The sequence below is a fragment of the Sorex araneus genome, chromosome X (assembly GCF_027595985.1).
Source record: "Sorex araneus isolate mSorAra2 chromosome X, mSorAra2.pri, whole genome shotgun sequence".
Taxonomy (NCBI): domain Eukaryota; kingdom Metazoa; phylum Chordata; class Mammalia; order Eulipotyphla; family Soricidae; genus Sorex; species Sorex araneus.
Window position 1 is genome coordinate 171,883,646 of NC_073313.1, and position 12,401 is coordinate 171,896,046.

The 12,401-nt window shown below is 44.5% G+C and overlaps 1 protein-coding gene across 1 annotated transcript in view; it reads left to right on the forward strand.

The window, feature by feature from the left end:
- Positions 1-12,401, forward strand: part of MCM6 (minichromosome maintenance complex component 6) — a 31,134-nt gene that overhangs the window by 17,747 nt on the left and 986 nt on the right. The window contains exons 12-16 of the mRNA XM_004616511.2: positions 216-344; positions 1,038-1,199; positions 4,672-4,807; positions 6,812-6,967; positions 10,267-10,406. Coding sequence (XP_004616568.2) covers positions 216-344; positions 1,038-1,199; positions 4,672-4,807; positions 6,812-6,967; positions 10,267-10,406 — 723 coding nt within the window. The remainder of the gene's footprint in view (positions 1-215; positions 345-1,037; positions 1,200-4,671; positions 4,808-6,811; positions 6,968-10,266; positions 10,407-12,401) is intronic.

Sequence of the window (12,401 nt, forward strand, 5' to 3'; positions counted from 1 at the left end):
AGGAATTACTCCTGGCGGTGCTTGGGGGACCATATGGGATGCCGGGGATTGAACCCGGGTCGGCCGGGTGCAAGGCAAATGCCCTACCCGCCCCCAAATCCTAACTCTTACTGATGTTTAGCAAGTTAGTAATCTCTGGACCTCAGTTTGCTCATCTGTAATATGGAGATGATATTCTTCATCTAATATCTAATATGAATTTTGTTCTGAATTAGGTTACAGATTATGCTATTGCTAGGCGTATAGTAGACCTGCATTCAAGGATCGAGGATTCCATTGATCGTGTCTATTCCCTTGATGATATCAGGAGGTATCTTCTTTTTGCAAGACAATTTAAACCTAAGGTAAGGCAACATGTCCTTTTATACTGGAAAGGGAATCATGGATATATTAAAGTGACAATGAAATAAAAGAATTATGAGTAAATTACCTGCAAGGAGTTGTTCTTTAAGGTGGGTTTTTGTTGCTGCTGTTCAGAGAAAGTCAAAAAAAGATTGTTTTTAATCTGAGTGATTCCATATATAGTAATTGTAGATCATTGAGTTGGCTGCTGGATAAAGGATGTACTTGGACTTTTGTTTTTCCCCTTCCCTTTGTTTCATTGTGATTATGGGGGGGAGGGTCTGCATACAATTTGGTGGCATTGCAGTTCTTTGTTTCATGTTACTAGTTTCACAAATGACAATGCTACCAAAATTAAACTTGCCTTGCCTACAAGGCAGGTGGTCTGTGATTGAGGTATCCCTTGATCCTTTTAGTAGTATTTATATTGTATCTGTTTCTGTTTAGCATGTTCCTAAAACGGAATAGAAAAAAGAAAAAGGGTGTAACATTTTAGGGGGAGGGAAGGTGTTTACTAAGCATTGCTCAGGAGGCCTTGGGGCCCCACTGGTGGATTCTTGGGACCTCCAGGGCTGCACCTGGCAGTACTTGGGAAATATGTGCTGGTGGGAATGGAACCCAGAAGGCTCTAAAACTTACATTTAATCCAGCTCTTGCCTGTTAGGAATGTTCTGACTTCCCTGGTCTTCTGACAGATTTCCAAAGAGTCTGAGGACTTCATTGTGGAACAGTATAAGCGTCTCCGCCAGAGGGATGGTTCTGGTGTGACCAAGTCCTCATGGCGCATCACAGTGCGGCAGCTTGAGAGCATGATCCGTCTCTCTGAAGCCATGGCTCGGATGCACTGCTGTGACGAGGTATTGAAGTCGACAGAGCTCGTGGGGCACAGAGAAAGGGGTGTGTTGGCTTTGCAGTGTGTTTCTGTCTTGAGCTTGGGAATTACTAATGCTCATTGCAGCTCTTCAGATAATAAAGTTTCTGCTGAGCACTTATCTAGTATTTGCGTTACTGCAAAAGTGGATTTATTCCTTACTGTGGGGTCTTGAGTGTTAATGAAAGATTTTCATACAAAACTCAGGTGCTTCGTAAGTCAAAGTTTGTTATGTGGTCACAGAGCCAACACTGCAAGCAGGACACCAAAGCTTCAATAACTAAATGTAAGAATGTGCCCTCCCCAGAGGCAGACTGGGGGTTGGAGGGATATTAGTAGATTAGTAGAAGGAAGGTTGCATTGGTAGTGGAAACCAGTGTGATAGCATTTTATGCCTGAAATTTTATGAGCCAATTTGTAAATCAAATAAACACACATACACAAACACACACACACACACACACAGAAAGTTGTCAGTACCTTCTCAAAACCTAGTAAAATTATCCATGGTTAATGGAAATAAGATGGTATTCCACTGAAAAACAGAAAAGGTCTGGCCCCTCTCCCGTGCCTGCGCCTTTGGCCAGGTACAGTGCCGTTCTTCCGGTGCCTCCGTGCCCGGTCCAGGCTACAGCGTCTTGGTCCTGTCCCTTTGCATCCTCTGGTTTCCAGCGTACAAGGACCTCATCTCGTCCTGACGCCATTCTCTGACCAGTATACAAATTCCTGGTCTACAAATTCCTGGTCTGAAATCTGCAGCTGGGATCCGTTCCTCCCAGTTGGGACTTCCTGCTTTGTACTCTGTTTCCAGGCCTCACCCAGTGGCTCCCTGGGCTTTCCTTGGTTTCTGGTCCCCGATTCCTGCACACGGCTAAGAACCTCTGCTGCCCTACCATTCATCTAGGCCTCGGTGAGAGGGCAAATAGAATTTGTCTAGGTTGGGGACTTCTGTCATCTCTGACTGTCTCCCACTTCCAGCTATCCCCTCACCCATTTAGACTAGGAAACCTTTCCTGAGGACAAGATTTTAAGTGATCAATTAAATTATTTAAGTAGTTTTCTCTGGTGCCCTCCCCCCAGCCCTTGCTTCTATAGAACATTTGTATTAATAGTAAGGTGATCATCATGTCATAGACTATATAGTGTATATAATAACATAAGTTACATTCGTGCCATTCATTCAAAAAATGTTGTTTAAACCCTCTGTACTTTGCATATGTAGTTGGTTTTTCAGTTGAATCTCTTGATTTTCCAAATAGCCATTTTTACTTGTGAGTAATGGACACTAAGGTTCTCTTGTTTTGTTTTGGTGAGTAGCTCTGGTTCTTACTGGCGGCTCCCTTGGTCTCTTATTGTCCTGCAAGGGCTAGAGTGTGGGCAGGAAACTGCAGGGCTTCTGTGGGGAAAAAAAGAAGAAAGATTTTATTCTGGACTAATTCAGAACTTCTGAAAACTTAGTTTATCTACATCCAGTTTTTCTCCCATTCTTCTAAGCCGTATGTCACTACTTGTCTTTATGCTTTCGACTCTATAATGCGTCTGTCTTTGCCTGAGTTGTACTTTTTGGAACTTCTGAATTGGTTTGAGTGTTTGACACGCACCATGATAGGTTTTTGTGATCCAAGTGGAAAATCTTTTTTTTTTTTCTTGGTGGTTCTTATGATGTCCACTGGTTGCAGTGCTCACTGGCAGGTGCATACTTGCTTGTGACCTTCACGTTGGCCTGGGGGGTAGTGCTGAGGGTTGGAGTCACAGCTCTATACCTGCCAGGCGGACAGGTGCTCCACTACTGAGCCACACCCAGACCTTGGGAAAACTGATTTCATATGAACGTTAGACTAAGTTCAACACTCAAGTGATCTAGCTTTGTTTATTTCACTTTCTCTCTTGGGGAGGGGGGCGGGGGGAGTGGTACACCTGGCTCTGCACTCAGTAATCATTCTAGAGGTGCTTGGAGGACCATATGTGGTGCTGGGGATTGAACCTGGGTCAGCCACGTGCAGGGCAACTTCCCTACTCGCACTCACTCCAACCCTGTTACTTTCTCTTTTTATAGTTGAAAGGCTGCTTTTTTAAAAGTCGTGTATTCTCTTTTGCTTTATGTGTTCAGAAAATGTGTGGTATGTCAGAGGTCACTGTGACTATTGTAATTGCATTATTACTGTATATTGCACTCTTCACTTTCTACTGGTTCCCTAATAAAGACTGATAAAAATTGCATGCATGTTTTCATCTTCTTTTCCTCTCCCGCTTCCTTTTAACCACGTGCTTTCTACTTTCACAGTTAAATGTGCTTGTCCCTTGATTTTTCTGCTTTTCTCTCATGGCTTTTTCTGATTTCCTTTTCCATGCTCTCCCTTTTTTTTCTAATGTGTGTGTCGGTGGGGAGGGAGAAAGCCTCCTGGTGGTAGTGGCCTCTGAGCCTGGCAGTCCAATGAACCTTGGGCCACGCAGTGCCAGGGATCAAACTTAGGTCCTTTACAGGCAAGGCAAGCGCCTCTAAGCTCCTGCGCTGTGTCCCCTGTTTTTGATTCTCATTTGTGTTAGTTCGGTCATTTTTGTAACTTCAGGCCATTATACCATTGACATCATGTTCTGTCATTCTGACTGACCACATTTATTTTCTTTTTGATTTTATGCCTTTTTAAATTTTCATGTAGCATTATACTGCAACATATCACTGTATCACTGTCATCCGGTGTTCATCGATTTATTCGAGTGGGCATCAGTAATGTCTATTCCTCCCAGCCCTGAAATTTTATTTTTGTTTTGTTTTGTTTTGTTTTTCTCTTTTTGGGTCACACCCAGCGATGCTCAGGGGTTACTCCTGGCTTTGCACTCAGGAATTACTCCTGGCAGTGCTTGGGGGACCATATGGGATGCCGGGGATCGAACTTGGGTCAGCCGCGTGCAAGGCAAACGCCCTCCCCGCTGTGCTATCGCTCCGGCCCCAGCCCTGAAATTTTAGCAGCCTTTCCTTATTCATCTTTCCCAACGATTGCAAGCTCTTTCAGGGTGAGGGGAATGAGACCTATCATTACTGGTTTTGGCATATCGAATACACCACCGGTAGCTTGCCGGGCTCTGCCATGTGGGTGGGATACTCTTGGTAGCTTGCCAGGCTCTCTGAGAGGTGTCTGTTGGTTTGTTTGTGTTTGTGTGTGTGTGTGTGTCTGTCTGTCTGTCTGTGTGTACATATGTATATAATTACATTTTTTTGGTTCATCTGCTATACATGTTTCTGTGTGTGTGTGTGCACGGGTGCTATATGTGTGCTATATACATTTTTGTTAGTATAGATCTAGGAGTGGAATTTTTACGTGTGCCCAAACCATGATTTTCTTTTCAACTGTTCCCACACAGTGTGAATAAAATTGTTCTTGGATTTATGATGTGGTGTGTGTTGTGAAAGTTTGAGAAAATTGACCTTTTGATTTACTTCATCTTGATTGATTTAGGTCCAGCCTAAGCATGTGAAGGAAGCCTTCAGGCTACTGAATAAATCCATCATCCGTGTAGAAACACCAGATGTCAATCTCGATCAGGAAGAAGAGGCCCAGATGGAAGTAGATGAAGGCCCAGATGGAATCAGTGGTGAGTTTTTTGTTCGTAAGTCTGTTCTCAAGTTAAGAGACCAAATTGACGTTTCAGTATGTTTAAGTAGACTTAATGATGATTATAAAGACTTTGTAGCAGAAGGGGAAGAAGTAAATAACTGAATTGTATGTTTACTAGATAAAAACAAATAGTTAATGTAAAGTACATGTGAAATATTGGAAGAAAGGGCAGAATTGTGAATATGTTTCATGTCCCTAGTCTTCTTCACTTTCAGATTACACATAGCACTTAAATATAACAAATTCAAAATTTATATATAGTACTGCAAATACTTTTTTTTTTTTTTTTTGGTTTTTGGGTCACACCCGGCGATGCACAGGGGTTACTCCTGGCTCTTCACTCAGGAATTACCCCTGGCGGTGCTCAGGGGACCATATGGGGTGCTGGGATTAGAACCCGGGTCGGCCGCGTGCAAGGCAAATGCCCTACCCGCTGTGCTATCGCTCCAGTCCCTGCAAATACAATTTTATTTTGTCACTTTATTTAAATACCATGTTTTACAAAGTTGTTCAGAGCACAGTTAAGGCATTCAATAGTTTAACATCAATCCCTCCACCAATACGACTTTCCCTCGATCATGCTTCCATTTTCCCATCTATCTCTCCAAGTCTTAAGCCCAAAATAATTTGTTTTATATTGCTTATTACAAATAAATGGTTAATGGACTTTAAAAATACTACACTGTAGCACTGTCGTCCCATTGTTCATAGATTTGCTCGAGCAGGCACCAGTAACATCTCCATTGTGAGACTTGTTGTTACTGTTTCTGCCATATCAAATACGCCACGGGGAGCTTGCCAGGCTCTGCGGAGAGGTCGGGATACTCTCAGTAGCTCTGGCCGGGCTCTCTGAGAGGGGCGGAGGAATCGAACCAAGGTCGGCCTCGTGCAAGACAAATGCCCTACCCGCTATGCTACAGTAAAATAAAATTTATAAAAAGTGTTAGATCTCGGAGGCTGGAGTGAGATAGCACAGCGGGTAGGGCATTTGCCTTGCACGCAGCCGACCCAGGTTCGATTTCCAGCATCCCATATGGTCCCCTGAGCACCGCCAGAAGTAATTCCTGAGTGCAGAGCCAGGAGCAACCCCTGTGCATTGCCAGGTGTGACCCAAAAAAAGAAAAAAAAAGTTGTTAGATCTAACAACCATCAGGTTATTATGTCCTTATCTGAGGGTTTGCTAATGCTAGTTGAACTTCTGTGATACTGTTTTTGTTTATTTTCTTGACTTCTATGATACTATTCCATCTGATTTTGGTGTGCTACCACTGGGATGTCAGTATTGTGGAATTTGGAGGTGTTGATGGCCTTGTGTGTGGCCACGAACTCCAGACACTGGAGGATTTGTAGAACTGGGTGGATGAGTTTACAAGCAGCAGCTGAGGGGTGTGGGGGTGGCTGCTGAGGCTCTCAAAGTATGGGAGGTATGGGGAAGCTGCCCCCCCAACCCTGAGAAGACCCCTGAATTCTCCGCCTGAAAAATTACGTGCCTGAAGTTTTCATCTCTTTGGAGATGAATCCTAAAGCAGACTGTGGGCGTGGTGTTAGCTGTGGGGTGGGGGTGCAGCTGCCAGGGGGCTCAGCAGGGTGGGGGCTTGGCCCACTTCTCACCCCACAGTGCCCCAGACTTTTCAGCCAGGAGACAAGTGTACCAGTGAATTTTAACAGCCTGGGTTGCATCTCCTCAGATTTCATCGTAAATCTGTAAAACTGGGCCCATGGATGTTTCCATGGTGAAGGCTGTGGGTATTTGTAGGTATAATTTTAGGTCGTAAAATCTTTATCTTCCCCTTCTGAATTAACTTTGTCTTAACTAATAACATTTCTAATCTTGTTTCTGGTTTTTGTATAAAATAAGTAAATGTTTGAGTATAACTGTTCTAGCTTTGGAATCAGTATTAAAATAGGGTACATATATAAACATTTGATAGAGAAGTATTGGAGACATAAACACAATTCAAATGGATAATATTTCACGTAGGTCATGCTGATACCCCTGCTCCCATGAATGGAATCAACGGTCACAGTGAAGATGTAAATCCAGATTCTGTTCCGAAGGCTTCCTTAAAGCTGGGCTTTGCTGAATACTGCCGGATCTCTAACCTTATCGTGCTTCACCTCAGGAAAATGGAAGAAGGTAAGTTTGTTCCTAGTGCTCTTCATGCCCTTAGTCATTTTGATAAGGTATATTCTTATGAATAATTTTTGATTGCCAAAAATTGTGTTGTTTGATCAGAGCAGTTGATAAATTAAGACAAACTTTAGCGAATAAAATCTTTGGAGTCTGTAATTAGCAGACTGGACATTTTCTTACAAATACTAGAGTCAGAAATTATTGTCTTGCCTGTTTTTATATTTTTGAAGCAGTGTTTAGGACAGTGTATTACATTGTAGCATATGGGAGCATTTAACAAATAATTTTAATGATTTTAAGACCGTTGAAAACAGAAGGCTATATTAGTACAAGTACATTCCATTTTAGGAATGAGTCAAGTTTTGGTTTTGTGGGGAAAATATATCTGAACACTAATTTACCTACCTTTAGCTGCTTCTCCAAGCTACTTTAAGTTTTACAGTTTATAGTTAACAGCAGGGTAAGATGGTTAGCGCATGTTGAATGTTAAGCTTCGATTTGGCAGTAAACCATCAGACAGTTACTATTTGAACCAGGCCCAACATGCAGGTTTCCTGACACAATCTCATCAGAAGAAAACAGAGATTATCTTAGTTTAGTAAAGATATAGGGCCCTACCATTGTGGCCCTTTGTTTTCCTTGGGAATTTGGCTTATGCATTTTACAGATTGATTCTACTAGATCTTCTTCCCTTAAAAAAGAAACGAAAGGAAGGAAGGAAGGAAGGAAGGAAGGAAGGAAGGAAGGAAGGAAGGAAGGAAGGAAGGAAGGAAGGAAGGAAGGAAGGAAGGAAGGAAGGAGGGAAGGAGGGAAGGAGGGAAGGAGGGAAGGAGGGGAGGGGAGGGGAGGGGAGGGGAGGGGAGGGGAGGGGAGGGGAGGGTCCACAAATGGCTCAGTGGCAGAAAGCACCTTTGCAAGTGTCAGGCTGTAGATTCAGTCCCCAGTGCCTCATGCATGTACCAGGTACCCATCCCCACAGTACTGTGGCGCTGATGCAGTGTGACCTGGTGTGGTACCATAACGACTCCAGAGAGCACGTGTGCCACTCCCAGGCACTCACCAACACTAGGGTGAGGGGGCAAATGAAACACTAACATGAAAGAGTTTTCAAAGACATTCTCATCGGTAAAGCTAGAATTTTCTTATTTGGGGTTTGAATTTTATTAACATCTGCTAGAATCAAGATTGTAATAATATCCATATTGAAAATTTTTTTGTGAATTCATTTGGGCTTTTTTGGGGGGGGGTCACACCCGGCAGTGCACAGAGGTCATTCCTGGCTCTGCACTCAGGAATTAGCCCTGGTGGTGCTCAGGGGACCACTTGGATATGGGATGCTGGGAATCGAACCCAGGTCGGCCGCGTGCAAGGCAAATGCCTTACCCATTGCGCTATCACTCCAGCCCCGTCATTTGGGCTTTTCTTTTCCTCCAGTTCTTTGGTCACACCCAGCAATGCTCAGGGTTGCCCCTGACTATGCACTCAGGAATTACTCCTGACAGTGCTTGGGGGACCATATCAGATGCCAGACATTGAGCCTGGGTTGGCTGCAAGCAAGGCAAATCCCCTACCCTCTGTGTTATTGCTCCGGCCCCTCATTTGGACTCTTACACAGCCAACATTTCAGTTGGTACAGATAGACCATACTGGAATAAATGGATGGTTGGGGTAGGCACACACCAAGCAGTGCTCAGGGCTTATTCCTGGCCCTGCACTCAGGCAATGCCTGGGGGACCATATGGGGTGCCGTGAATAGAATCGGGGTTGACCTTGTATAGGGCAAGTGCCCTTCCTGCTATACTATCTTATGGCTCCTAAACTGATAATTTTTGAGTGAATGCTAGTGAATTTGACTTTGTTGTTGACTGATTCATTAAATTCTTTACCCTTGCAAAGAGAAAAAAATGCATACTTAAGAAATCTTACTTGCTTTATTCCTTTTTGTTTTGTTTTGTTTTCAGAGATTTTTTAAAAATTGGATCACCGTGAGATTCAGTTAAAAACTCATGCTTGACTTTCAGTCATCCAATGATTGAACACCCAGTTCTCCACCAGGCACATTTTCCACCACCAATGTCCCCAATCTCTTCCCCCAATCCAAGCCCTCCCCCTACCTCTATGACATACAATTTCCCCAGTACTCCCTCTCTACTTACGGGCATTATGGTTTGCTCGAATTTTCCCACCACTATTCAAGCCTGCCTGCCCGGGGCAGGTGCTAGATAATTTATTTTCTGTTGCTTATTATGTATATCATGAGAGGTCTCGTGCCTGAGAAAGCAGCCATGCGCTTCTGCAATTCTAAGATTGTAACTGGTTGGGGTCCAGAGACATCTCTGTAGGGAGCTAATTAATTTTGCAATTCACTTGGGAGTCTGTGGATCAAGGCCCTTGATGCACTGAAGTGGCGCCTGGACGCAGATCCCGGGCATCACAGCTGGGCCCCAGGTGGGCGGGGACACAGGGAGGGATGGCCCATCTCTGCTGCCGCCATGAGGCCTGGAGTCCTAGTTCTGGATCCTGCATACCTATACCTAGGTTTTGCTTCTGAAAGATCATGGCCACTTGGGTTTCATCTGGAGCGGGCAGAGAGGACCCAGCTGCTCCATCTGAGGTGCCCTGGTGGAATTGGCTCAGTACGGGGTCCGGAGAGATCTCCGGCATTTTGCTTTATTCCTAAAACATACTTTCAGTGGCTGTTGGCAAACATTCTCATAGGTGATGAAGCATGAAACAAAGGAAGTATCTTTATATGTAGAGATCTTGGGGTGGGAGTTGAACCACACCTAGTGATGTTCAGAGCTTACTCAGGGTTGGCCACGTATAAGGCAAGTGCACGAACCCTTGTACTGCCTCTCCAGTCCACACTTAGCTCGTTTGTCTTATAATCACTATAGGATTTTTTTTCTCAGGGTAAGGTAAGGCAAGTATTAGACAGGTTATTTCAGGCTTGCAGGTAGAACATTGCAGAACTTACTTCACCAGGGGTTCTTTCTGACAAGTTGATGATTATCTAGTCTCTACATTATCTTGTGCCTGCAGATGCCAAGGTTTCCCAGTATAGTTTGCTAGAAGGATAACAATCCTTTTAAAAAAAACTTATTTTTTTTGTTTTGTTTTGGGTCACAGCTTGTAGTGCGCAGACTTGCTTCTGAGCCTGCACTCAGGGACACGCCGGCAATCCTTCAGAGACCATGTGTGGTGCTGGTGGCCGAACATGTCCATGTGCGACACAAGCCCCCTCATCAGGACTGTTGGCTTCAGCCCAAACTAAGCCTTTTTTTAAACATTTTTTCTTATAGAAGACGATGACTGCGCTTTAAAGAGGAGTGAGCTCGTTAATTGGTACTTGAAGGAAATTGAGTCAGAAATAGATTCTGAAGAGGAGCTTATAAATAAAAAGAGAATCATAGAGAAGGTCATCCATCGACTCATCCACTACGTACGTACCACACTGCTCCTGCATGGGGTGCTGTTGAGGGAGGGAGTCCGTGCCTTACATCCGTATTGGTTTATCAGCTCATTAATTTTAAGTCATTGGGATGTAGTCAGAAGTATGAGTTGAAAAGCTAAGGAGAATTTAGGGCAAATGATTGGTTTTATCTGCCAATACAAGCAGAACTCAATTTGGAAAGGTGGACTTAGGCTTCTTATCATTTGAGTGCTTTTGTTGGTTGGGTTTTTAGACCACACCCCGCATTCTCAGGGGCAGTTCCTGGCACCGTCGGGAGCCAGTTCTTGGCTGCAGCCCACCCGCTGCACTCTCCAGCCCTCTTTTTATTTATTTTTTATTTTTTAATATATATTTTATTTACACAAAAGTAGTTCACAATAGTTCACTGTCACTGCCATCCCGTTGCTCATTGATTTGTTCGAGGGGGCACCAGTAACGTGTCTCATTGAGAGACTTGTTACACTGTTTTTGGCATACCCAATATGCATGGGTAGCTTGCCAGGCTCTGCCGTGCAGGCTCCATACTCTCAGTAGCTTGCCGGGCTCTCCGAGAGGGGCGACCAACCGGGTTGGCCAAGTGAAAGGCGAACTATTGTGTCTCCCTGGGAGACACAATAGTTCATGACAGATAATATTCAAACACCAGTCTCACCACTGAGCACCTTCCCACCACAATAAGAGGGAAGTGTGTGAGGGTTGTTCTCATTCATTCTGGAGCCACTTAAGCCCCAATATAAGAGAATACAAGCAAGTATGTTAAACCAAACAAATGTGAGCTACTTTTGGTATGTAAGTGAGGTAGCGCATTCGCAGCCACGTGCTCCATGAAACTCTTAAGTCGCTCTCTTCCAGAGCTTTATTTTATAATCTCTGGGTCTTGGCCGTTGATGAGATTACATGGCGCTAGGGCATTTTGTGGGTGTGACTGCCAAGCTACTGGAACACTGGGGAGCTAGGAGGAGAAGGCCCAATCCCAATCCAAGCGACCTTGTTAAACGGAGTGGTGTGCTCAGTCTTCGGACCCCTTCTCTGTGTCCCTCACTGAGAGACCGGGTTTGCTTCTAGTAATTTAAACCTGTCTGCTAATGACTCCCAGATTTCTTTTTTTTTTTTGTCTTTTTGGGTCACACCCAGCGATGCTCAGGGGTTACTCCTGGCTTTGCACTCAGGAATTGCTCCTGGCGGTGCTCGGGGGACCATATGGGATGCCGGGGATCGAACCCGGGTCAGCCGCGTGCAAAGCAAACACCCTACCCGCTATGCTGTCGCTCCGGCCCACTCCCAGATTTTTATCTCCAGCTCTCACCTCCACTCTAAACTCGGAATATGCTGCCAGCTGCCTGCCTTTCTATAGCAATATTAGATTGACTATGTTCCAAAGAGTTCTTGTGGCTTGTGGGAGCCCTAACTCAGTTCCTGACAGTCCCTGGTCTCTGACTGCTGCCTGGAGCAGCAGTTGTCGGCTTTTCCAGCTCGGTGCCCAGGGCCGCTCCTGGCAGTGTTCCGGGAAGGGCCAGCGGGGATGGTGTGTGGTGCCAGGAATCAAACCTGGGCTTCCTTTGCATGAAGTCTAGGCGCACCACCCCACTTTCAGTTCCTGAATTGTATTTGGAAGCACTTGAAATCATGTGCCAGGAAGCCTTATTAAACCAGGTGTCTAAACCAGCAAGATACAGGTTTGGAGCACAAGTTTTGATTCTTGATATCCTGTGGGCCCTGAGTGCCATTGGGCATGCCTCCTTCCCAAAAAAGGACTTAAAATTACATTATCTGTTGAGCTTACTTAAATTTATTTATTTTTTGAGCCACACCCAGCTGTGCTCAGCTCTTATTCCTGGCTCTTCTCTCAGATCATTCCCGATGGACTTGATGCCAGGGATCAAACCCAGTCCGGCCATATACAGACAAACACTCTACCTCCTGTGCTATTGCTTCAGCTCTCTTAAATATTTTAAATTTTATTATTTAAAAATAATGTTGGGG